Below are 26,843 nucleotides of genomic sequence, written 5' to 3'. Positions count from 1 at the left end.
CTGGCACAGGCTACTCAGACGGGAAGTGGCTCTCCATGGTCTCAGGCCAAGGTCTTTCTCATCCCCTCCCGCCTGAGTCCTTTTAACTGGAGATGCCGGGGATTGAACCTGGGACCTTCTGCCTGCCAAGCAGAGGACCTGCCACTGAGCCAGGATCTCAGGTCAAGGTCTTTCCCATCCCCTCCTTCCTGGTCCTTTCAACTGGAGATGCCGGGGATTGAACCTGGGACCTTCTGCCTGCCAAGCAGAGGCTCTGCCACTGAGCCAGGGTCTCAGGCCAAGGTCTTTCCCATCCCCTCCTGCCTGGTCCTTCTAACTGGAGATGCTGGGGATTGAACCTGGGACCTTCTGCCTGCCAAGCAGAGGCTCTGCCACTGAGCCAGGGTCTCAGGCCAAGGTCTTCCCCATCCCCTCCTGCCTGGTCCTTTCAACTGGAGATGCCGGGGATTGAACCTGGGACCTTCTGCCTGCCAAGCAGAGGCTCTGCCACTGAGCCAGGGTCTCAGGCCAAGGTCTTTCCCATCCCCTCCTGCCTGGTCCTTCTAACTGGAGATGCTGGGGATTGAACCTGGGACCTTCTGCCTGCCAAGCAGAGGCTCTGCCACTGAGCCAGGGTCTCAGGCCAAGGTCTTCCCCATCCCCTCCTGCCTGGTCCTTTCAACTGGAGATGCCGGGGATTGAACCTGGGACCTTCTGCCTGCCAAGCAGAGGCTCTGCCACTGAGCCAGGGTCTCAGGCCAAGGTCTTTCCCATCCCCTCCTGCCTGGTCCTTCTAACTGGAGATGCCGGGGATTGAACCTGGGGCCTTCTGCCTGCCAAGCAGAGGCTCTGCCACTGAGCCAGGGTCTCAGGCCAAGGTCTTTCCCATCCCCTCCTGCCTGGTCCTTTTAACTGGAGATGCCGGGGATTGAACCTGGGACCTTCTGCCTGCCAAGCAGAGGCTCTGCCACTGAGCCAGGGTCTCAGGCCAAGGTCTTTCCCATCCCCTCCTGCCTGGTCCTTCTAACTGGAGATGCCGGGGATTGAACCTGGGGCCTTCTGCCTGCCAAGCAGAGGCTCTGCCACTGAGCCAGGGTCTCAGGCCAAGGTCTTTCCCATCCCCTCCTGCCTGGTCCTTCTAACTGGAGATGCCGGGGATTGAACCTGGGGCCTTCTGCCTGCCAAGCAGAGGCTCTGCCACTGAGCCAGGGTCTCAGGCCAAGGTCTTTCCCATCCCCTCCTGCCTGGTCCTTCTAACTGGAGATGCTGGGGATTGAACCTGGGACCTTCCGCGTGCCAAGCAGAGGCTCTGCCACTGAGCCATGTCATGCCACACAAGGGATGAAGACTTCCTCACTACAGGTTATCAACTTGCCAGAAGGAGACATCTCGACCACATATACAGCACCTCTGCTTCGGATTCCACCCCCCTCAAAGCCTATCCTTTTAAAGACCCAGCAGCTTTTGACGATTTTATTTATTTTGGTTAGCAGCATTCAGCCCCCCCCTTCCTTTTTCCTTCAATGGGGGCCCGTAGCCACTTGGCACCATTTTGTCCTCACAACAACCCTGCAACGGAGGTTCGGTCGAGTCTGTGTGTCTGGCCTAAACCCACCCTGATCAAGTTTTCAGGGCAGGGATTGGAACCCGGCCCTCTGACATGACGGTCTGACACTGCTAGGATACCACCCTCCCTCCAGACCTTTTCGTTCCTAAAAACACCGACCCTGTAGGGGCTGTTGGGGATGTTGACTCCTCCCCAGGCAACCATGGCCGTGTGCTTCACTGGCTTCTTGGGCAGGTAGGAACAGCTGTATGTTCCGTTGCCGTTATCCTTCACGGAGACGTCCACGGGGGACCCTTCAGCATCCTGAGAGGAAAGGGCGAGACGGAAGCAGGTCAGCGAGGGTGGCCGGCGCACAAGCTTCACCCTCTCAAGAGCCCTCCCCTCCGCTGCCCCAGCAGAACAGGACCGATGACCAGGAGGGAGGGAAGTAGTTCTCACCTGCACCTGCACCTTCAGAGGTGCCTTGCCCCCGTTCTTGGCATCAACGGTGAACTCGGCCGGCTTGTTGACGGCCACACCTGTCTTCTCCAGACCTGGGCCGTGGGCTTTCACCTGAGCAAGGAAAAGCGGGTGAGCTACTGGCGCCCCCCCCCCCTCTGCAGACACTGAGCCAGGGTCTTTCCCATCCCCTCCTGCCTGGTCCTTTAACTGGAGATGCCGGGGATTGAACCTGGGACCTTCTGCCTGCCAAGCAGAGGCTCTGCCCCTGAGCCAGGGTCTCAGGCCAAGGTCTTTCCCATCCCCTCCTGCCTGGTCCTTCTAACTGGAGATGCTAGGGATTGAACCTGGGACCTTCTGCCTGCCAAGCAGAGGCTCTGCCACTGAGCCAGGGTCTCAGGCCAAGGTCTTTCCCATCCCCTCCTGCCTGGTCCTTTAACTGGAGATGCCGGGGATTGAACCTGGGACCTTCTGCCTGCCAAGCAGAGGCTCTGCCACTGAGCCAGGGTCTCAGGCCAAGGTCTTTCCCATCCCCTCCTGCCTGGTCCTTTTCACTGGAGATTCCGGGGATTGAACCTGGGACCTTCTGCCTGCCAAGCAGAGGCTCTGCCACTGAGCCAGGGTCTCAGGCCAAGGTCTTTCCCATCCCCTCCTGCCTGGTCCTTTAACTGGAGATGCCGGGGATTGAACCTGGGACCTTCTGCCTGCCAAGCAGAGGCTCTGCCACTGAGCCAGGGTCTCAGGCCAAGGTCTTTCCCATCCCCTCCTGCCTGGTCCTTTTCACTGGAGATTCCGGGGATTGAACCTGGGACCTTCTGCCTGCCAAGCAGAGGCTCTGCCACTGAGCCAGGGTCTCAGGCCAAGGTCTTTCCCATCCCCTCCTGCCTGGTCCTTTAACTGGAGATGCCGGGGATTGAACCTGGGACCTTCTGCCTGCCAAGCAGAGGCTCTGCCACTGAGCCAGGGTCTCAGGCCAAGGTCTTCCCCATCCCCTCCTGTCTGGTCCTTCTAACTGGAGATGCCAGGGATTGAACCTGGGACCTTCTGCAGGCCAAGCAGAGGCTCTGCCCCTGAGCCAGCCCCATCCTTTGCAGAAGTCGGCTGTCAACATAATTGTCTTCCAGAGCCTTTCCTCTGCTCTTCCACCACAAATGCTCCCTCCGGGCCCAGTGATTTGCAGCTTACCTTCTCTGGGAAGAAGTCCCTCGGAGCCGCTTTGATCTCCGCCATGAAAGGGCTGAGCTTGATGTCCTCGTTGTTGCACAGCACATGGACTGCGTACTCCCCTGGCTCCTGGGGCCAGTAGCGCACGTCGCAGGATCCGTCGCCCTTGTCGTCGCACTCGATTTTGGCCTGCGAGGGGCCTTCCACGGAGAAGCCTGGGGCACAGAAAGGGTAAACAGGCACATCAACACCAGGAGCTAATTTCAGCCTTGAGAGGGTGACTCAGGTTGCAGCAATCAAACAAATTTCTTGACATTCCTACTGAAGTCCCCCAAGAGCACCTGCTGTGCATCTCCAGATTAAAGTTCAGAGATAACCATAAGGATTCTAACCTCCAGGTGGGACTGGGGAAGAGTCTCCAGATTACAGAGATCAGTTCCCATGGGAAAAAAGGATGATTTGGAAGGGGGACTCTAGTTTCTGTAGTCAAACCTCCTGTCTCATACAGTGGCCAACCAGTTCCTCTGGAGAGGCAACAACAGGTCATAGAGGCCAAGGCCTTCATAAGAACATCAGAAGGATCAGACCACTGAGGGTCCATCTAGTCCAGCATCCTATCCCACACAGTGGCCAACCAGTTCTTCTGGACAGCCAACAACAGAATAAGGAGGTTGGGGCCTTCATAAGAACATCAGAAGAGCCCTGCTGGATCAGACCAGTGAAGGTCCATCCAGTCCAGCCTCCCATCTCACACAGGGGCCAACCAGTTCCTCTGGAGGGCCAGCAACAGGGCAGAGAGGCCGAGGCCTTCATAAGGACATCACGAGAGCCCTGCTGGGTCAGACCAGGGGTCCATCCAGTCCAGCCTCCCATCTCACACAGGGGCCAACCAGTTCCTCTGGAGAGCCAGCCACAGGGCAGAGAGGCCGAGGCCTTCATAAGAACCTCAGGAGAGCCCTGCTGGATCAGACCAGGGTCCATCTAGTCCACAACAGGGCCCATTAGCCATGGCCTGATGTTGCCTCCTTGCACTGGCAATGAGAGGTGTCTTGCCTCTGGTGGATTAGACTCTCATTTATGTCCGGCCTCCTACAGCCACAAAACGCCCACGTACAAATACGGGACGGGCCTGGGGAGCATCTCCCGGCTTACCTAGCGTTCCGACGTCATCCCCAATGGCTTCCACCACGAAGTCCGCCGACTTGCCCACGACGCCTCCTTCCAGGCCAGGCCCCCACGCCCGCACCTTCTGGCTCGTACATTCTGTTCCCACTTTTACCTCAAACGGGCTGAGGGGACAGTTAGTGAGACGTTACTCACCCACCCGGATCTCGTCTGGTGACAAAGACCACAAGTTCGCACAGAGCCCTGACTAGCCCCTCATGCACCACAGAACGTGCCACGGGTGTCTCTAGGGTTGCCAACCTCTTGGCAGGGGCTGGAGATCTCCTGGGATTGCAACTCATCTCCAGGCAACAGGTATCAGTTCTCCCCTGGAGAAAATTGGGAGGGTACATAGACCCCATTGATGTCCTTTCCCTCCCCAAATCCCACCTCCCAAATCTCCAGGCATTTTCTGGAAAGGAGATGGCAACCGTAGGCATCTCCCAGGTCACCAATTGCCACAAGCCATGTTATAGGACTGTTGGAAAGGCAATCTCCTTCCAATAACAATAACGACAATAACGACAATAACGACAATAACGACAATAACGACAACAACAACATCATCATCATCATCATTATTATCATTATTATCATTATATATTATATTTGCTACCCACCACTCCCAAGCAGGTTCGTGGCGGGTTACAGATATCCAGTTAACGCCCCCCCCTGATTAAAACCCCATTAAAATGGACAGAACAATACCGATACAATATACCAATATCTCTGTGAGTCAACTATGGTCATCTGCCGGCTACCCCACTTCTATGGGTGGCCCACCGGGCTTCAGTCAGAGCCAGAGCCTTTCCTGTCATGGCCCCGGCTCTGTGGAATAGGATCTCTGAAGAGCTGAAGGGCGGGGCCTTCCTAGGAGATCTACAGGGGTGCTGCAAGGCCTTACTTTTCACCACGGGCTTTGGAAGGAATTTAAATGGCAGGTATCTTTTAAAGGGGAGAGGGACTTGGGGCTGGCTATGTTATTTTTGGTTTCAAACTGAAAGATGTTTCCGCTATTCTTGTAAGCTGCTTTGACCTGTTTGGAAAAGCGGTTGCAAATGTTTTAATGGATAAAGCACACCGTCAGCGCCTTACCTGCGAGGGATATGCTGCCCACCCCAAGTGATGGTGACCGTATAGTTGCCTGGGACGGTGGGATAGTACTCAAAGCCGTAGACCCCGTCCCCAAGGTCTTTCTGCTTCACACGTTCTTCCAGACCTTCTGCAACGAGAGATGAAGAAGAGCCCTGCTGGGTCAGAACAGGGGTCCCATCCAGTCTAGCATCCTGTCTCACATAGTGGCCAACCAGGGTCCTCTGGAGGCCAAGGTCTTCATGAGAACATCAGAAGAGCCCTGCTGGATCAGACCAAGGGTCCATCTAGTCCTGCGTCCTGCCTCACAGGAGACCGAGGTCTGAGGAGAGCGACAAGGTTGATCCGGGGCCTGGGGACTGAACCCTACGAGGAAAGGCTGGGGGACTTGGGAATGTTCAGCCTGGAGAAGAAGACATGGAGTGGGGACAGGATGGCTGTCTTTAAACATGTGAAAGGTGGTCACTTGGAGGAGGGCAGGGAAAGGTTCCTGTGGGCAACAGAGAACAGTAATGGATTTAAACTACATGTAGAATGGCACCGGCTAGATATCAGGAAAACATTTCTCACAGCCAGCACAGTTCAGCAGTGGGATTGGCTGCCCCAGGAGGTAGTGAGCCCCCCCTCACTGGCAGTCTTCAAGCAGCGGCTGGACAGATAACTTATCCTGGATGCTTTAGGCTGATCCTGCAGGGGGTTGGACTAGATGGCCTCTATGTGACCTTCCAACTCTTGTTGTTGTTAGGTGTGAAGTCGTGTCCGACCCATCACAACCCCATGGACAATGATCCTCCAGGCCTTCCTGTCCTCTACCATTCCCCGGAGTCCATTTAAGTTTGCACTGACTGCTTCAGTGACTCCATCCAGCCACCTCATTCTCTGTCGTCCCCTTCTCCTTTTGCCCTCGATCGCTCCCAGCATTAGGCTCTTCTCCAGGAAGTCCTTCCTTCTCATGAGGTGGCCAAAGCATTTGAGTTTCATCTTCAGGATCTGGCCTTCTAAGGAGCAGTCAGGGCTGATCTCCTCCAGGACTGACCGGTTTGTTCGCCTTGCAGTCCAAGGGACTCGCAAGAGTCTTCTCCAGCACCAGAGTTCAAAAGCCTCAATTCTTTGACGCTCGGCCTTCCTTATGGTCCAACTCTCGCAGCCATACATTGCAACTGGGAAGACCATAGCCTTGACTAGACGCACTTTTGTTGGCAGGGTGATGTCTCTGCTTTTTAGGATGCTGTCTAGATTTGCCATAGCTTTCCTCCCCAGAAGCAAGCGTCCTTTAATTTCTTTGCTGCAGTCCCCATCTGCAGTGATCTTGGAGCCCAGGAAAATAAAATCTGTCACTACCTCCATTTCTTCCCCATCTATTTGCCGGGAATTGAGAGGGCCGGATGCCATGATCTTCGTTTTCTTGATGTTGAGTTTCAAGCCAACTTTTGCACTCTCCTTCTTCACCCGCACCAACAACTCTAGGATTCTATGATGTGCAGAAGCCCCCATCTACTTGCATGGCCTTGTTTCTCTTTTTTTGCAGGTATTATTTTTGCCAACCTTGGGCAGGCTCAAATCCAGTGGCTGCTTCAGGGCTATAACTCATAGTGGAAATGCTGAGCAATGGGGGGGGGGGGCACACGACTCATCACAATTCCTTGAACTGGACAGCGGCTGATTAACCCTGGCTTTTCGACACACACAGTATCCTATCGCTCCACCCAACCCCACTTGCAAGATGCAAGACCCAAATCAAAACCTTGACACTTAATGTCCACGGACATCTGGCGGACCACAGGTTGACTACCCCTGCTCTAGACAACACACCCCAAAACATCTCCAAACTAGCCGAGGTGATCCTCGCTGTCTGGCAGTCCCAAAGAATGCCGGATGTCGTAACATTCCCCTTTGATGACCTCCAAGTTCTGCGCCTCCAAGTCCTCAGTTAAGCCACGCCCTGGAGGGAAGCGAACGCAGACAGACGTTCTGGAGATATTATCTCTCCATTGAGACTTGCCAGGTCCCTCAGTGGAGGCTCTGGGCTCTCTCTGGGGCCTGAATTGCCCAACTCCCCTCCCAATCCTTGCAGATTGTTCCTGGAGACCAGAGGCAGACGTCAAACCCAGACGCCTATCATTACGCATACCTCTCTGTCTAGCCCAGGCAAGACCAGAACTCGATGATCGTTGTCTTGGTCCTGCCCATCCTGGCCTTTCAGCGGTTCTCCCCCCTCCCCTGCCTATTTCCCTCCTCGCTTCTTTGCTTGACCTTTCAAACACCCAAGAGGGGGCCGGGTTTCTTTTATGGCAGGAAGTCTAATCTCCCCCCCCCCCATACACGCACACACACACACTCAGGAATTTCATGAGCCAGAGGGGCTTGGAGATGGGAGTGTGATAGGATGTTCAACCTCTGCTGTCATTGAAATACAGCCTGTGGCCGACTCCAGGGGTTCCCGACCTGGAGATTGGCTCCACAGATTTCGTTAATCCGTTGCTGTGGCAGCAACTGACACCACAGGATGAAAATCTTCACTGCATGATTTACGTTAAGCTGTGGCAGCCATTTTGTGCTGGTTCTGCCAGGGTCTCAGGTCAAGATCTTTCCCATCCCCTTCTGTCTGATCCTTTCGACTGGAGAAACCAGGGATCAAACCCGGGAGCTTCTGGATGCTGGACAGAGACTCTTCCACTGTGCCAGGGTCTCAGGCCAAGGTCTTTCCCATCCCCTCCTGCCTGGTCCTTCTAACTGGAGATGCCGGGGATTGAACCTGGGACCTTCTGCCTGGCCAGCAGAGGTTCTGCCATTGAGCCAGGGTCTCAGGCCAAGGTCTTTCCCATCCCCTCCTGTCTGGTCCTTTCAACTGGAGATGCCGGGGATTGAACCTGGGACCTTCTGCCTGCCAAGCAGAGGCTCTGCCATTGAGCCAGGATCTCAGGCCAAGGTCTTTCCCACCCCCTCCTGCCTGGTCCTTTCAACTGGAGATACCGGGGACTGAACCTGGGACCTTCTGCATGCCGAGCAGAGGCTCTGCCACTGAGCCACAATCACTCCCCACAATTCCTCTTTTAAAAGTCAGTGAGATAAAGTTAAGACTTACTTGGGCCTTTTATTGTGACTTTGAGCTCACCGCTGCCGGCTCCTTTCGTGTAGACCTTGAAATCCGCTGTCTCCTTCACCCGGACCCCTTTCGGCTGTAGGCCCCGGCCAACCGCCCGGCAAGCGTTGGGGTTACATGCTGCCGCGGCAGAGAGGAAAAGAGGCCGAGTGGGAATCGGAAACAAACCCGTATCACTTGACCAGCGGTTGTGAACGGGCAACAACATGCTTGGGCCTTGAAAGGTACGGCAGGCTGGGAAATCCCAGAGCTTCCCCCTCCATGGGGCAGGGGCAGATGGACAGCCCCCCCCTGCAAGACCACCAGTGGAGGCAGGAGCTTGGTGGTGGTGGTGGTGTCATCAGGAAAAAGAGGACCTAGGCTTCTTCACCGGCAGCGTGGTGATGTCACTTCCTGCGTGGACAGGAAGTGATATAACCACATAGAGGATGTCTGGGCAACACATTGGTATTTGAGGAAAAAACTCTGCAGTAGAAGCCATTTTTACCAAAGAGGTTTTGCCCAAATGCCAGAGTGGAACATCATGATGTGGAACATCATGATGTGATGTTCCAGCCGCATCCCCAATGATGTCGTCTGGGCCTCCCCTTCTACTCCTGATAAACTCCTCTCCACCCTCCACCAATTGCCACCAGGTTCCCGATGCCCAACAGACCAACGTGATGGCGCCATTTCCGGTGCATGCTGGAAGGGATGCCGTTGCATCTCCGGCAATGTCGCCGGGGCCTCCCTCCTGCTCCGGGTTCATCCCTCCCGCCCCTCCTCCTGCCCCCAGAGAGAAATACCATTGGCCCCAAGTCCAGGTGCGCGACAGCAGAGACGGCAGCAGAGATCCAGGAAGGTGGCTCTTCAGAGAGGAGGAGAATAGAGCAGAGGAGAGCTGGCCAGGAGAAGGAGCAGGCAGGCGGAGAGGAGAGGACAGAGGTTAGCACAGGATAGACCCTCCGCCCCGCTTCCAGCCACGAAGAGGAAACCCAAGCGGAGACGCCGAGTACAAAGCAGCCCAGCCCTTACCTTGGCCCACCGTGACCGTGTAAGGGCTGCGGGGGATGGGCATGCCCCCAAAGGTGATGTAGATGGTGTACGTCCCCTCCAGGGTGGGCTTGTAGGTGCAGCGGTACGTGCTGTTGCCCTTGTCTTCCAGCTGCTGTTCGACCGTCCCTTTCCGGCCACTGGGGTCTTGGATGACGACCTCGATTTCCCCGACTCCGGCACCTGACGCAGGGAAAGCATCTCCGGTCAGGACCTTTTGCATCCTTTTACAGCAGTGGCCAAGCCTTGGCTCTCCAGGTGTCTCTGGACTACAATTCCCAGAATCCCTTGGCAAGAACTCATGGGACTTGTAGTCCATAGACAGCTGGAGAGCCACCAGCTGGCAACCCCTGCTAGGATTTCTCTACACAGCAAGCCCCGGATCAGGTCTTGCCTTGTCATCTTAAGTCAGGAAGTCTTACCACCAATTAATTAATAATTAATAATAATTAATTAATAATAACGATATAATAATTATTAATAAATAATTATTATTAATTAATGATTGACATTTCTCCCCGCCTTGTACTTCGGTCTTAAAGGTGCCACTGGACAAGCTGATTTACAATATGGCCAAACTGCGGCTTTCCAGATGCCCACGGACTACAATTCCCATGACCCCCTGCCAGCACACCCTGCCCTGCACATGTTGGAAGGGGCTCGTAGGAAATGTAGTCCATGGACATCTGGAGAATCACAGTTTGGCCACCCCTGCCTATGGGCATTCTTTACAAAAGCATTCTACAGCTTCTGAGTGGTATATAAAGATGAAGAGATCTCCATTCCTACTAGTATCTGATGAAGCGAGTGACTCTTGAAAGCTCATTCCACCAAGATGTTGTGGGTCTCTAAGGAGCTACTGGGCTCACATCTAACTGTTCAAATACAGATCAATGCAGCAACCCTCTGAAAAATAGTAAGTTATGGAGACAGCAAGGAAAACAGCATTCTTCTTTTACTACGCTGTTTTTGAGATGTTTCTCATCTGTTTGCAAGAAATCCCACATGCTCAATAGAACAAATATTTATGGCTCATTTTTTTCTGATGTTGCACAACGTGCGCCGAATATGAGCCAGGAGGCCAATTTTGTTGGAACTACAGCACTGGATTTTCTCACGCTTAAAAATCTGACTTGCTAACTCCTACTTGAAAAATTTGAGATTTGGAACGTACTTGGCTGGAATGCAAAGTCAGAGAGACCTCCCCTCTGAAGCAACCGTTTCCTCCGTGGGAACGGACCTCCTGTCTGGAAATCAGTGGTGATTCAGGTCACAGTCCTGATAAAGCTGTTCTGACTGAGCAGCAATATCAGGACTATAAGAACCAACTCTTCTTCTTCAGTAATCTCAGGGCTCTCTCAGCCTCCCCTCCCTCACAGGGTGTCTGTTGTGGGGAGAGGAAGGGAAGGTGACTGTAAGCCGCTTTGAGCCTCCTTCGGGTAGGGAAAAGCGGCATATAAGAACCAACTCTTCTTCTTCAGTAATCTCAGGGCTCTCTCAGCCTCCCCTCCCTCACAGGGTGTCTGTTGTGGGGAGAGGAAAGGGAAGGCGACTGGAAGCCCCTTTGAGACTCCTTTGGGTAGAGAAAAGCGGCCTATAAGAACCAACTCTTCTTCTAATACATTTTAAACTGTTTTTATGTTTTATGATGGTATTTTATTTTAACTTCTTGTACCTGTTTGACATACACTGCCCTGAGCCGGTTCCAAAAGGGCAGCATAGGAATTTTAATAACAACAACAACAATAATTATTATTATTACATTCAAGCTAACTTTTTGAACAGCCTTAGGGGTTTCAACCTGCAGTTCTTTCAAGCTGCCCAGAGCACTCTTACACAATTCCCTTTTCCAGCTGTCTTTTGGCTCCCATTTAAAGTCACAATTCTTTAATTGGAAGGAATTCCTAAGTTCTGCTCCACTTAGCACAAGGCAGGTTTCGGGTCGGATTAAGACAGAAGGACCGATTCGGACCGCCCACAAGGAAGGCTTAAGATACCGAAAGCAGCAAGACAAGAAAGCGATTGTCTTGCTAAGCGTGGCTGGACTAAGGAACAGCCTCCAGCATGAAGGGAGAAGAGGAGTCGGACGCCAGGTAAGGGGGGGGGGGAACCAGTTCCTATGGAAACGGGCATTCCCGGACAGACTGGAAGTGATCGGGACGGCCGACTCCAATCCGCAAACCATCCTGTGTACATTGCTTCATTGTTTAAACTTCACAGCCTGCCAAACTCAATAAGCTCCTGGCCGCTGAGAACCCCCGGACAAGTTACGGCACTCCGAAAAGGGTCCCGCCCACACGGCTCAGAAACAACCATCCAAATGTTTATTCCTGCCGAAGACAATCGGACCTTAGGTGTTCCCTTCCCACGCAGAGGACAAAGACGAACGAAGATTAGCCGCGGATAAACCTCCGGGGATTTGGAGACAGGAGTTAAAGAAGGGATTCTCCCGACCACACCCGGATCAGGGGGCAGCGGGCCACAGCTGTTGAAGCTGCTGCCTTCTGAGCCAAGAAGCCCCGAGTTCGAATTTCGTGGAATTCCCTCTAATACTCCAGACCAAGCACTGAGTCCTTCTGGAGACAGCTTCAACCTCATGCCTAAAAGCCAGGAAGGCAAGAAACATTCAGCGTCAAGGATATCCGATCTCTGCTAGAAATTACCATCTGTTACCATTTCCCCCACCACCTGAGCACTGAGAGAAGTCCTTTGAAAGAACATTTTTTAAAAAAAACCACAGCCTCCGATGCTGACTGTTCCAGAGATTAACCAAGCTTTTCCAAACTTGGTTGAAGCTTTGCAACAGGAAAGCAAAACCTTGATAATATGATGTCATTTTCAGGGGAACCCGGAAGTGACGTCATGCCACTCTAGGGGTCAGCAGAAGCTCTATGGTCTTCTCGAGATGCAAGAAGTCACTTTCGTGTTTACCTCAGACACAGCCGCTATTTTTGGATACAGACTGAGGACCTTATTGCCTCGGCAATATTTGAACATGGACGAGAGTCGAGTATGGGCTTTAGATATTTACAGAAACTCGGGTGTGTATCGGCCACCACCTTGGTTATAATTGTGTTTTCTAGTGTACATACACCCTCAGAACTAGGGATGTGCACTTTGGTTTGGTTCGGCTGCCTCAGTGATCACTGAGGTGACCGAACCAAGCCGAGCCGAACCGCGCATCCCTACTCAGAACACCCCTCTCCCTGAACTGACCAGCAGTGAAGATCTCGAAATAGGTGGTCTTATTGGCTATGTTCCCTGTGGGTTCCAGGCCGGGGCCTTGGGCGGTGACTTTGCTGGCATCTCCGTGAGATTTGTCCACGTTCACGTCAAAGGGGCTCTTGGCAATGTGCTGCCCAGCAAACAGGACGGTCACCTGAAGCAAGGATGGAAGGAGAGGAGAGTGGTTGGCGCCCAGACAAGGCCCAGTTCTGGAACTTTCTTCCGCCTGCCTGCCAAACGCTTACCTTGTGAACACCCGTCACTTTTGGCACGTACCACACCGAGAACGTCCGATTCTTGTCGTTGTTGGCAATGACTTTGGCCTGGAGGGAGAAAGAGAGAAAAAGCTAAGGTGTTAGGCCCTCTCTGTTCTCAAAATCTCTAGTCTGGGCTTCCCCGAAGTGGTGCCTGTGGGAACCACCAGGGCCTTCTGACGCCTTTCCTGTTGCCCATGAAGTGTTTTTAGACAGTGGGTGGGGCTTTTGCCCAGCAAATACTTCTGAATTTTCAGGCTGCAGCCACCACTAACTCAGATAAGCAGCTGCAATCCTGGACGCTCTAGCAAGCCATCTTCCTCTTTTGTGCATCTCCACAGCCACGTACCTCTTCCCGATGCCCGGCGGGATCCTCCACGTAGACCAGCACCTCTCCCAGGCCAGCACTGATGGTTTCCACGGTGAACTCGGCCTTCTTCTTCACCATGTTTCCAGTGGGCTCAATTCCTGAGGGACAACCACGGAGACAGCAGTGACCATGAGGTTCTCTAGCCCAGCGACACCCAGAAGAAGGCTGTAGCACAGCAGTCAAAAGTCAAGCCCTACCCACCCACAACTGGAGAGGTCGCTTCAGGCAAGCATGCTGAAATACCACATTTGCAGTGTGGGAATGACACTCAGCCTGCTTTGCAGATCTGCTAAAGACCAAGGCAAATAGTTAGATCAAGAGCTGAAGCCTACTCCAGCAGTGACCAAACAGCCATTTCATCAGGAGTTCAAGAATAAGTCCTGAGACGAGACCATGCTAAGGCCTCTATAGTACCTGAAAAACCACTTTTTCCCTTATAAATATGCCCAACCAACATGGATGTCCTTGGAGGTCCAGTTTTGGGTGCCCGTCTCCTGAAATTGGGCAGTTGGCAACCTGGGAGAATGCCTTCTTGGTCATAGCACCGAAATACTGGAACCCCAGGTTTGTCCATACCCTTCTGCTGGCATCTTCCAACAGCAGCTGAAGATGTTGTTTCCCTCAGCATTCCCTCCATGATCCCTCAACATTCCCAGTGAGCCCTCCTTTCCCTCAGCATTCCCTCCATGATCCCTCAGCGTTCCCACAGCATTCCCCCCATGATCCCTCAACATTCCTTCCATGATTCCTCAGCATTCCCAGTGAGCCCTCCTTTCCCTCAGCATTCCCAGAGTGAACCGTCCCTTTCCCTCAGCATTCCCTCCATGATCCCTCAGCGTTCCCACAGCGATCCCTCAGCATTCCCTCCATGATCCCTCAACATTCCTTCCACGATTCCTCAGCATTCCCAGTGAGCCCTCCTTTCCCTCAGCATTCCCAGAGTGAACCATCCTTTCCCTCAGCATCCCCTCCATGATCCCTCAGCGTTCCCACAGCGATCCCTTCCTTCCTAACCAATATTTTAATGTTTGTTTTTACATTCTGTACGTCTTCTCAACTCTTTAAAAAAAATTGTTTGGGTGAGGTATGTTTGGTCTTGAAATGTGATTCCGTCACATACATTTTAAACTGTGAAGCCACCTCAGCAGCCCTAGGAAGGGCTGGAAGGAGGGACACACATTTTGGGAATACATTTAGTTATTTCGGGATTTATACGCTGCCCCTCTCGGTTGCCTGCCCCAGGGCAGCTTGCATGGTCTACGAACTCGATAATGCAATAACTCTCATGGATAAAGCCAGATTGAGAACTATATAAACCCATTTGCGTACAAGCGGCCCAGCAACGATTCAAAACACTTTCCCAAAGACCCTTCCCTTCATTTGCTTAGGCCTCAATGTCCCCAATTTAGGGATCCTGCACCCCTCGTTGGTGGGCCTCCCGATTCTCCCAAGCCCACCAGGAATATCCCATTTTTGACTCCTCACCTGGTCCATAAGCTCTGGCTTTCTTGGGGTTCAGCTTGGGCCGGAGGGGGGCTCCGGGCTTTAGCTTGGCTTTGGGGAACTGGGAGAGGTATGTCATGACCGAGTGTTCATCCACATTGGGGTCCACGATTTCTTCCGGAGTGATCACCTACGATCCACACAGATCCCAGCAGCAGAGAGACAAGGGAGATGTTGAAACAGTGATTTACAACCCCGGAACGCAGCAAACAAATATGGAGTTAGCTTCAGACGGTAGCTACGTTCGTCTGCACACGAAGAGCAAGACTGGAGTCCGGCGGCACCTTAACTGGGCCTTTTAGGGTTGCTTGCTTAGCGTACAATGCCCAAACAGAACGACCGCTAGGCTGGAAAACCTTTCACGATTGTTAATTCAACTGCAGAAGAATAGAAATACAATTTTGACACAGGTGGGATGGATCCCCGAAAGTACCTGCGCATAGAACAATACAATTACCTTCCCATTGGAGGCGGAGAGAGGGGATGCCCTTACGGGTAAAGCCAATGACCTTGGGTCTCCACCCCACGTGGTCATCCCACAGGACCGCCCTGCAGCCACAAAGCCAGCCACCAAAATGTTGCTGCCAGGTTCCGAAAAGCTGCTTCCATGCCTCCCCCTGCCCAGCCTCCAATGGTTTACATAAACAATTTGGCCTTTGGCCTTGAGACTGGGCCATTCTATTTGGGCAACCCTAAAAGGCATAAGGCTCTGGGGCATCAGGGGGGGTATGTTCTTCTGGCATTCAAAGGTGCCTGGGACAGGCCTATGACTCTTGGGAATCTTGCTGGCCTTTAAGGTGCCCTGGATTCTAATCTAGCTCCTCTACTGCTGACCAATATGGCTGCCCAAGATCCTCAGACATCGCAGTGGAGGGTGAATGAATGAACAAACCGTTTAGATAGAGACCAACAGGAATTTTTTCCAAGTAGCTTTCAAGAGTTAAAGCTCCCTGTTACTAGATACACACAAGAATGAAGATCACTCTGCCCTAATGTATTTATTCTTTTAGCACCCATCTGACTTGGTTATAGCAATAAATGAATCTTCATTCTCATTTGTATCGGCCAAGGGGAATTCTGACTCTTCCGAGTCCCAGACCAACACTGACTGCCCCTCTTAATATCCAAAAGAAAAAAAGAAAAGAACTTAACCCCCCAAAATGCATCAAGAACGCCCAGAAGGTTAAAAAGATACAAACATGCAGGCAATTTTTATAAATACAATGTGTAAATTAAGAATGCTCCGATCTATGAAAATACATCTATTTACAAAGAGAGTTAAAAGCACTTTAAGGCCTCAATATTAGGCTCACGTATAAAATCGGTTATTAAAATCTTAAATACGGACAAAATGACCTGAACCAAATGTGTTTTGGCACAATTGCCTTCTTCGGTAGGATACATAACCATACATAGATTGTAAATACACTGGCTCCAGACACAGTAAGTTTTGTCCAATAATTAAAAAGACCCAGTAGAGATTGGACATTGTTACATTGGACAAGATGACAATGTAGGAGGGAAGGTTGGGGGAGATCGGTCTTTGGAGAGGAGGCGACAGAGAGGGGATCTGATCACCATCTTTGAGTATTTAAAAGGCTGCCATATAGAGGATGGACCAGAGTTGTTCCCTCTTGCCCTGGAGGGACGGACCAGAACCAATGGGATAAAATCAATTCAAAATAAATTCTGTCTAAACATCCGGAAGAAGTTCTTGACAGTCAGAGCAGTTCCTCAGTGGAACAGGCTTCCTCGGGAGGCGGTGGGTTCTCCATCTTTGGAGATTTTTAAACGGAGGCTGGAGAGCCATCTGACGGAGACGCTGATTCTGTGAAGGCTCAAGGGGGTGGCAGGTGACAGTGGATGAGCGAGAGGGTTGGGAGTGTCCTGCATAGTGCAGGGGGTTGGACTAGATGACCCAGGAGGTCCCTTCCAACTCTAGGATTCTAGGGCTAGGTTGAAATTCTGTAGATCCTGGTGCGATGCAGCTGTGACAAGGTGATAAATTCATTATGCACCTTCCTTACAAGGTCCAGATCAATAAGCATCCAATGTAGTACAGAGCCACTGGCATGTACTCTAAGCAAAAAGTCTCCACTTTCTTTGTCAATCAATAACATTCATTTTCATGTATTTTAACATTCTTAATTCTCTTCGCATTGTATCCACAATAATGGGCTGCTCACATATCTCCTTAACCTTTCAGGGGGCTCCTTGATTCAAATATATCTGAGCCAAGCACTTTGTGAATCCCTGAATACGAAAGAAATTGTGCAGGATTATTAGACGCCAAGGAACAACATTTCGGTACCCTGCAGCCTTTCAAGACCGGGAAAAGTTAGCAATGCTGTCAAATCCATCCCAGCCTCCTGCGCTTGCAACATTTGGCCACGTCTATGAATTCAGATGCCCCAGGCTGCAGTCCACACGGTAGAGCCTTTCCCAACTGCTACCCGCTTACCTGTGGGATGCCCAGCCAGTCGTCCGCCTGCTGCATAGCTTCCCGGGCATTGTTGATGGGTTTGCTTGCATCCCACGAGTCCCAGTCGGGACAGAGTCCTGTTTGGAGAGAAAACCTTCCCCCGTCAGCGACAGGCAATTGTCCCTTTCCCCCTTTCTCTTTGTGAGAAGCAAAGGCACATCCCCACCTTCCGTGCCAAGGAACTGGCAACCCTCAATTCGCCCAGCATTAGAACATGCGGCTCCAAACTGATTCTGCCTGGAAGTGAGGTATAAGGGTTACCCATTCCTGTTTGTATCTGATGAAGGGAACTTTTGACTCCCAAAAGGACTCTCATCTAACTCTCTAGAGATGGTCATCTTAGAACGGCTGAGGCCTTCCAAAGGACATCAGGGGAGCCCTGCTGGGTCAAACCAGGGAGGGTCCCTCCAGTCCAGCCTCCCGTCTCACCCAGGGGCCAGCCAGTTCCTCTGCAGGGCCAGCCACAGGGCAGAGAGGCCGAGGCCTTCCCCTGAGAAGACCCTCAGAAGAGCCCTGCTGGGTCAGACCAGGGATGGTCTCTCCAGTCCAGCCTCCCGTCTCACCCAGGGGCCAGCCAGTTCCTCTGCAGGGCCAGCCACAGGGCAGAGAGGCCGAGGCCTTCCCCTGAGAAGACCCTCAGAAGAGCCCTGCTGGGTCAGACCAGGGATGGTCTCTCCAGTCCAGCCTCCCGTCTCACCCAGGGGCCAGCCAGTTCCTCTGCAGGGCCAGCCACAGGGCAGAGAGGCCGAGGCCTTCCCCTGAGAAGACCCTCAGAAGAGCCCTGCTGGGTCCGACCAGGGAGGGTCCCTCCAGTCCAGCCTCCCGTCTCACCCAGGGGCCAGCCAGTTCCTCTGAAGGACCAACCACAGGGCAGAGAGGCCGAGGCTGATTCCACATTTTAATCTCTCTCTGCATAAATTGGTATGTCCTGAACCTACTGCCCATCAGCTTCTCTGGATACCCCTGAGTTCTAGTGTTCAAGGAGAGCGGGGAAATATTTTTCCCCACTCTCCACTCGGAACATCACCTTATGAACCTCTATCACGCCTCCCTCTTTGCTGCCTGGGGTCTGAACTGAAAAGTCCCCGACTCCTCAGACTTTCCCTCCTAGTGTCTGACTAGTATCCGAAACAGTCAAGTCTGAATCTCCACCAGTGCTGTAGAAACTTGTTGGGCAGCCCTGGGCTGGTTAGCACTCTTCACCTAGCCTACCTCGCAGGGCCATCGCAAGGATAAAATGGATAAAACATTCACCAGAACCCTGTGAGGGAGACCGAGCTAAGTCTCTGATGGGCCCAAGGTCTCCAGGCAAGCTTCCGCCGCAGAGTGAGGATTCAAACCCGGGTCCCGTGTGCACTATCACACACTTTCTGCATGCCCGCCTTCTTGCTACTTAGCTTCACCCACTGTTCCACGCATAGCCCTGGGCTGATCTAAACACCGCCTTCCCCTTTGGATACCCCTTGCCCTCGTTGCCCTAGATTGCCAGGGCTTCCCGTACCTGGAGCGCAGCTGTCCACCAAAGCACCAAGCGCCCGGCCGCTCTGCCAGTCCTTGCTGAAGTTGGTGATGGGCAGCTGGGGCAGCTTGTTTTGGATCCAGCCCAGCAGCCGCTGCTTGGGGGTCTGCTTCTTGGCCTCTTCGTCGTCCTCCTCGTCCCACATGGGCATGGAGATGGAGTAGTGCAGGATCAGCGTCCAGATGAGGCCCAAAATGAGCTTCAGGTTCCCATCCACGATGGCTTTGCTGTCTGGCGGGGAAGGAAGGGGCACCGGTCAGTGCGGGGGGCAAAGGGGCGACCGCCACGGAAACCCACCCACCAGCAGACGGGCGGCCCCGTCACGGAAGCTGGGGGACGTTTTTGTATATGATAACAGCTGCGAGGAAACTATGAGCACAGAACGGCAAACATGAGACCCTACCTACGGCCGAGGGCCGGATGCTCAAAAACAGGAGAACCGGCCGAAACGGCAAAACTCACGGCACGGATCAGAGAAAAATCGGCATCTTCTTTTGAAACGGAATGAGAACCTCTTAGCGACTTCTTGCATCATCAAGACAACAAATGAATTGCTAACTGAGGGATTTAAGGATTCAATGCGGGGAGAAGGAAATAAATAAGAGATTAATTTAAAGATACATCGGCATACCTTTAGACTGGATTAATAAGGGACGCTAGGGTACGTCAATATATTTTATTAGGTATGATAAATGAGGAACTAATATATTCTATATAACTCTTATAAGTCTGCTCTTTCTATGTCCTTTCTATTTCATTTATGTTGTTGTTAGGTGCGAAGTCGTGTCCGACCCATCGCGACCCCCTGGACAATGATCCTCCAGGCCTTCCTGTCCTCTACCATTCCCCGGAGTCCATTTAAGTTTGCACCGACTGCTTCAGTGTCTCCATCCAGCCGCCTCATTCTCTGTCGTCCCCTTCTTCTTTTGCCCTCGATCGCTCCCAGCATTAGGCTCTTCTCCAGGGAGTCCTTCCTTCTCATGAGGTGGCCAAAGTATTTGAGTTTCATCTTCATTTCATTTATACTGTCCTTCATTTCATTTACTGTACTTCATTTCATTCATACTGTACCCCGAAGTCTCAGGGTGATTTATATGAAACAAGAAAATGATACAGATAACTCCATTTATAGTACAGTATTTCATTTATACTATACTATAAATGGAGTTATCTGTATCATTTTCTTGTTTCATATAAATCGCCCTGAGACTTCGGGGAGGGCGGTGTATAAATACAATAAATAAATATAAAATAAATACATTTCTATTCTTTTTTATCACCCATGTATGCTTTCATTTAGAAAAATATTATACCCTCTTTTCATTTCCTTTTTTATTCTCTGTTACTTTTTTCTCCATGTTTACTTCACCAAAAACTTTCAAGAAAGAGTTACTTTAAAAAAGGAAGCCACACAAGCAGATGCCAAACAGTAGCAACATGTACACTTGCTAAATCTAGGGCCAGGATTTTATATGTATCAAAACAGGAGAGAGGATCTTTACCAGATCACACAGAACGGGTGAACAAAAGTCCGGGACACGCCTCCATGGCCAAACGTACATATCTGATGCCAAGCAAATCAATACCGGATATTAACAGAAAACAGAGCCCAACATTAGAATGTATCGATTGATGAAGCAGGATAGAAAAAGTTACGTGATTTAGGCGAGTTATTTTGAAAGGAGGGAAATATAAACCGCGAGGGGGGGAAATAATTGGTGCTTTTGAAAAATGCAGATGGTATCCTGCGATGTTTCAAGCTTAATGTTCATATTCGAGGTTCTGTGAATGATATACGTAGCAACTTGCTCTGTTCCTGCAATATCTTGTTTTCTGAATAAAATCTTTTTTCTTTTTTAAGGCAAAGCCATGTGGCCCTCCATTTGCAAGACCCTCAACAAGACGGCACAGTTTGAGTCTGAGGCCGCCTAGATTACAGGGGTAGTCAACCTGTGGTCCTCCAGATGTCCATGGACTACAATTCCCATGAGCCCCTGCCAGCTGGCAGGGGCTCATGGGAATTGTAGTCCATGGACATCTGGAGGACCACAGGTTGACTACCCCTGACCTAGAAGACTGATGAAGCTTTATTCAAGGGATAACCTTTTGTGTTCGTGTACACTGGGAAGGCACTGGCAAACCACCCCGTATTGAGTCTGCCATGAAAACGCTGGAGGGCGTCACCCCAAGGGTCAGACATGACCCGGTGCTTGCACAGGGGATACCTTTACCTTTACACTTCAGTTACAGTGTGCATGCACATGAATGCTGATCCCCAGAATTAAACTCTTGTTGGTCTTAAAGGTAACCCTGGACTCAAGAGAGTTTTATTTCATAGGGTAGCCATAGGTCAGAAGTCACTTGACAGCACTTCCAACACGTACACTGTGGGGGCCAGTCACAGCAGAGGGGAATTCAGGTCCCGCCTCTGGATTCTCAATTCCCACTTAGTTGAAAAAGACATCACCAGTGTCCTCAAGAGTCATGCAAGACTCAGTTTTATGGGAAACCTGTGGGAGAACATTTTAACCTCCCTGGGCACTCAACAGGGGACCTCAAGGTAGCTGTTCCATTGAACAGAAATTTCAGAAAAATGAACAATAGCTTGCTGAATTGCATGTTATTATAACACTCAGGACAGTGGACTCCCCTGGGCTTAACAGGGATATCGGCTTGTTACCCCACCACATGAGCTAAGGCACTCAGTTCTCATTTATATCCAGAAACTGAACTTGTTGGGGTTTCTGTTCTGGGCTCTAACTCCGTTCCCACATCTATTGTTTATACCAATTTGCAGCTACATATGCATCTTACCGGATATGCTGTTTTAATCTCAGCTCTGTTCATTGCTCAGCTACTTATGCATCTTTGCTCTGATTGGCCCCCCTACCTGTGCATAACACAAAAGCCAGGCCAGCCCAAGTTAGTACTTGAAGGGGAGCCCACCGAGAAGTCCGGAGTTGCTCTGCAGAGGCAAGCAAAGGCAAACAGCCTCGGAATGCCTCTTGTCTTGAAAGCCACATTGGGGATGCTGTGGACCAGTTCAGACTTGACACTGTGACCTTGGATGCTTCGCTATGAGGGATGCATTCTCCACTAAATCAGTAAAGTAAGTTCAGACTGAGAGAGCAGGTATTCTGCATCGCTCCATATTGCTCTTCTCCCAAACCGCTTCCAGTTCTTTGCCACGGCTTCCCTATGTTCTGCACAACAACTGCCCTGTTTGCCTGGAAACCACATTACATGTCACAGGCGATCTGACGAAACCAGAGTTGGTGGGTTTTAGGGTGGGGAGAGGCCTCAATGGAGTATAATGCAGGGATAGCCAAACAGATGTCCATGGACTACAATTCCCATGAGCCTCTCTAGAGCCCTCCTCCAAAGCAGCCATTTTCTCCAGGGGAACCGGTCTCTGTTGCCTAGAGATGAACTGCAGAACCAAGGGGATCTCCAGCTCCCACCTGGAGGCTGGCACCCCTCAATGAGCCTCATTCTTCCCTGCCATTCCAGCATCCAAGAGCCACTGAGTCAAACAGGTGATCTCATTACCTTTGCAGATTCACAAGGGCTCTTCTTCCTTCCAGGAAGCCACTCGCCAGCTGAATCACAGCCCTTCGAGTGCTGCCAGCTCAGCAGAGTGGCCCAAGGATGGGCAAACGCCCCCTCCCCAGCAGGAAACAAAAGACCCCGGAGAAGCAAGGGGGGGGGAGATGCACTCCACATCTGCCTGTGCTCCGACCCAGTCAGAGTGAAGTTCACCTCAAGGCAGATAAAATTCCAGGCCAAGGCTGGAGAAACAGGTCAAGAATCTGTGCTTTCCCCAGACTTCCCTGCACATGTCGAAAAGGATGCCAACCTCCAGGTTGGGCCTGGAAATCCCCAGCTATTTAATTTTTAAAAAATATTTATAAACTTAAAGGCCAGTGCACCAGACCTGTCGGTTCAGTTGACCTCCAAATGAGCAAAGATCGGTTCCCCTGGGGAAAAAAAGGCAGCAGCTTTGGAGGGTAGGGGGGCCTTGGACCCCACTGAGGTATGGGGGTGTCAGACTACCCCCAACCCCAATCCTCTGGAGTGACAGCCCATCTCTAGGCTGCAAAGGCCTCTCTCCTCCCCAAAGCACCCCCAAATGTAATTGGAAACTAACTCAGACGCCCATTCCACCGTCAACAGAGCAGGACTTGTGAAATGGCAAACCAGAACAAAAAGGATTTTCTTCCCACCATAAATAATTCTGCCTCCCAACAAGGTCCCTTCACAAAATAAAGGCCACATGATCTCAGGCAAGTACATCAGAAGAGCCCTTGCTGATGCAGACCAGTGGAGGTCCATCTTTTCCAGCATCCTGACATACACAGAGGCCAACCAGTTCCTTTGGAGGCGATCAACAGAGCAGAGAGGCCGAGGCCTTCCCCTGAGAAGACCCTCAGAAGAGCCCTGCTGGGTCAGGCCAGGGAGGGTCCCTCCAGTCCAGCCTCCCGTCTCACCCAGGGGCCAGCCAGGTCCTCTGCAGGGCCAGCCACAGGGCAGAGAGGCTGAGGCCTTCCTAAGAACATCGGAAGAGCCCTGCTGGATCAGGCCAGGGGTCCATCTGGTCCAGCATCCTGTCTCACACAATGGCCAGTCAGTTCCCCTGGAGGGCCACCAGCAGCTTAGAAATGATATCCTTTTGCTGGAGAGGAGCAGGCAGGCTAGAAGAAAGTCGCTCTCTGCATCGATTCACGTGGGAGTTACGACCAAAATCGAAAAGGCAACAGAGGAGCGCTGAGCGGCACAAGCTAGGCCCTCCGGAAGGCAGCATGGGACGGGGCTGGAACGATCTCCCTCCGAGAACCCAAAGCGAAGGGATGCTGCCAAGATATTCCCGCAGAGCTGGGAGAGGAGAACCGAGCAAAGTCAGCCAAGTTAACTCCCTCCAAGTTGAGCCAGCCTCGGACCCTGCTGACGCATAACCACACACGCACCCTGCCAATAATCCAACACCAGGTAATTAGTCTGTCAGCTCTGATTGCCACTGGTTGACGGCGTTCGCACTGTTGTCGCCAAGGGGGGGAAATCTCTGTGCCGGGCGAGGCAGTGTGCATGCACAGGAAAGACGACGCCCACAATTCGATTCTGTTTATTTCAAAGATGCCCCTGAACTTGTTTGTTTATCGCACTGCATGTGTAACGGAGCCAGGGCAGGGATGCCCAGAGGGGGCTCGCCTTTGCCGGTCTCCACTTCGTGGTCCCTTCGTGTTCCTTGTTGGAACTGCCTCCCAGATCCTTGGAAATCTCCCATCCAAATACCAGCTCAGGTGAGCCCAGCTTAGCTCCCAGGATCTGGCTTGGACTTAAACTTTAGTTCTACCACAATAAAACCAGAGTCCAGTAGCACCTTGAAGACCAACAAAGATTTATTCAAGGCGTGAGCTTTCGAGGGCAAGCACTCTTTGTCAGATTAAGAACTGACCATCATAACTGACCATCAGTTCTTAGTCTGAGGAAGAGTGCTTGCACTCGAAAGCTCACGCCTGAAAGAAATCTGTGTTGGTCTTCAAGGTGCCTGACTGGACTCTGATTTTATTGGGCTACTTCAGACCAACACGGCTACTCAGCTGAATCACTCAAGAAGCGGGCCTGCCAGTGAAAGCTCACGCCTAGAATTCAACTTGGCCAGTCTGAAAGGGGACACTGAATTCAGAGCACCACTGGATTCAACACAGCTGCGCACCTTTATCGATCTGAAGATGTGTCCATAGGAAAGATTTTATTTGTTTATTCAATTTATTGCCCGCCGCTCCCTGAAGGCTCACGGCAGGTCAGAGTTGCCGGAACAAAAGCCCCAGTATAATCCCCTCAAAACAGACATAAAGTCAGATTGCATCTCTAAAAACCCTTAAGACACGGCCGGCAAACTCGCCCCAATATCATCTAGAGGGGGAGGGAGGGAGGAAGAGGGTGCAGGTGGAATTCACCACCACTTCTATAGGAGGGGCCCCAATCCATCCGGCCACCTGGCCTCAACTGTAGACCTGGTGGAAGAGCTCCCTTTTGCAGGCCCTGCAGAACTGTTTTAGCTCCGTCAGGGCCCTGATTTCCTCCGGCAGCTCATTCCACCAGGTCGGGGCCAGGACCGAAAAGGCCCTAAGCCCTGGTGGAGGCAAGGCACGCTGCCCTTGCCAGTCTTAAAGGTGCCACTGGAGTCAAACTTCGTTCTAGCGTGGCACAGTTGCCAGGCCAACATGATGCTGTTGAAATGAAGGTTCAAGAGAAGGACCCTGTCCAGGCATGCTCTTTCAGGGAGCAGTAAGTCCCTAGTAACCAGGAGCCAATCTTCGTCCAGAGGATGCTGCAGAGGTGGTTTTCAAAACATTAGAAACCTCAAGGGGGTTTATTCGTCCACAGTGTCCTGAATATATCCTTTTATGTAAAGGAGCCAACTGGCTATAACAAATCTTGTATGTACGCTGGTTTTATTCAATGCCTGGCCATTGATAACACAGTTACTATGCACGTACACATTGATTTAGTTGGCATCTGCCAACGAAAGCGCGTCTAGTCAAGGCTACGGTCTTCCCAGTTGCAATGTATGGCTGCGAAAGTTGGACCATAAGGAAGGCCGAGCGTCAAAGAATTGAGGCTTTTGAACTCTGGTGCTGGAGAAGACTCTTGCGAGTCCCTTGGACTGCAAGGCGAACAAACCTGTCAGTCCTAGAGGAGATCAGAACTGCCTGCTCCGTAGAAGGCCAGATCCTGAAGATGAAACTCAACTACTTTGGCCTCCTCATGAGAAGGGAGGACTCCCTGGAGAAGAGCCTGATGCTGGGAGCGATCGAGGGCAAAAGAAGAAGGGGATGACAGAGAATGAGGTGGCTGGATGGAGACACTGAAGCAGTCGGAGCCAACTTAAATGGACTCCGGGGAATGGGAGAGGACAGGAAGGCCTGGAGGATCATTGTCCAGGGGGTCGCGATGGGTCGGACATGACTTCGCACCTAACGACAGCAACACATTGATTTGATTGAGGCTGTGCTAAAAGCTTGGGGTTTTTAATTTAAATAGTAGTACTATATGTTTTGAAAAATTGTTTTCTACCCTGCACCGGCGTAAGTTCATTCCCCTTATTTTGTCCTTTTTAGGTTCTTGGCTTTTATTTGGGTCAGGATATTTTCTCCTTTTTGCTTTGGACATGAAAAGCCACACCCGGGGGCTCAACTCGGTTGGTCTTCAAGGTGCCCCCCCCCCCGGTCCCAGCCTCGGTTCTGCTGCTCCAGAGCAGCCCAGCAGCCTCCCTGAATCGCTCGGAAATGCGCAGGCTCCCCACAGCCCCGACCCAGAATCAAACTTTCGCAGTCTTAAAGGGGCCTCCGAACTCAAAACTGGGTTCTGCAGCTTCCGAACAAAAACGGGAACCCGTACGAATCTCTCCCAAAGGGGGAATTCGCTCCAAAAACTCACACCCTGAATAAAGCTTGCGTAGCCTTAAAGGTGCTCCCGGACTCCCGATTTTGATCTGCGGAAAGCAGGGACCAGGGTGGAGCCTGCTTTGCCACTAACTCTCTGCTTTTTGTTTTGGCGATTGGGCTTGGAGGCTCCCATCCCCTCGCCGATGCTGGGGGGGGGGGAAAGGGAGGGAAGAGAGACAGGACACCCCAGCCGCCTCCCCACCCTGCGTGCGCCGCCCGCCCACCCCGCCACACAGCCCCTTCCATGCCGCGCCAGCATTTTTTAGCCTTATATGGAGCGGCCGGCCCTGCAGCGGCTGCAGCTCCTCTCCCGGCAGGATCCTCCTTCCAGGGGGAGGAGAGAGAGAGAACATCCCTCCGCATGCGAGAGCCCTGCCCCTCCATCCCTCCCCACATCCTGCCGTTCCCGGTCAGCACATCCTTTGCACCAAGGGAGGGGAGAAAAAGGAACCAGGGGGGCTGGGAAAGCTAAGGGGTGATGCATGGGGCACTCTGGAAAACCA

The 26,843-nt window shown here is 52.0% G+C and overlaps 1 protein-coding gene across 5 annotated transcripts in view; it reads right to left on the bottom strand.

The window, feature by feature from the left end:
- FLNA (filamin A) overlaps positions 1-26,843 on the bottom strand; it is a 99,530-nt gene that overhangs the window by 49,483 nt on the left and 23,204 nt on the right. For all 5 annotated transcript variants that reach the window (XM_077329674.1, XM_077329677.1, XM_077329675.1 and 2 more), the window contains exons 3-15: positions 18,875-19,123; positions 17,353-17,450; positions 14,874-15,021; positions 13,368-13,486; positions 13,010-13,087; positions 12,756-12,918; positions 9,522-9,722; positions 8,490-8,627; positions 5,408-5,534; positions 4,301-4,437; positions 3,170-3,363; positions 1,985-2,098; positions 1,706-1,849 (exon numbers count right to left, since the gene is read on the bottom strand). In XM_077329674.1, the coding sequence (XP_077185789.1) occupies positions 1,706-1,849; positions 1,985-2,098; positions 3,170-3,363; positions 4,301-4,437; positions 5,408-5,534; positions 8,490-8,627; positions 9,522-9,722; positions 12,756-12,918; positions 13,010-13,087; positions 13,368-13,486; positions 14,874-15,021; positions 17,353-17,450; positions 18,875-19,123 (1,910 nt within the window). The remainder of the gene's footprint in view (positions 1-1,705; positions 1,850-1,984; positions 2,099-3,169; positions 3,364-4,300; positions 4,438-5,407; positions 5,535-8,489; positions 8,628-9,521; positions 9,723-12,755; positions 12,919-13,009; positions 13,088-13,367; positions 13,487-14,873; positions 15,022-17,352; positions 17,451-18,874; positions 19,124-26,843) is intronic.

Source organism: Paroedura picta, chromosome 3 (genome assembly GCF_049243985.1).
Source record: "Paroedura picta isolate Pp20150507F chromosome 3, Ppicta_v3.0, whole genome shotgun sequence".
In the NCBI taxonomy this organism is placed as follows: Eukaryota; Metazoa; Chordata; class Lepidosauria; order Squamata; family Gekkonidae; genus Paroedura; species Paroedura picta.
The sequence above is the reverse complement of the archived record's forward strand: the minus strand, read 5'-3'. Positions and strand labels throughout refer to the sequence as shown.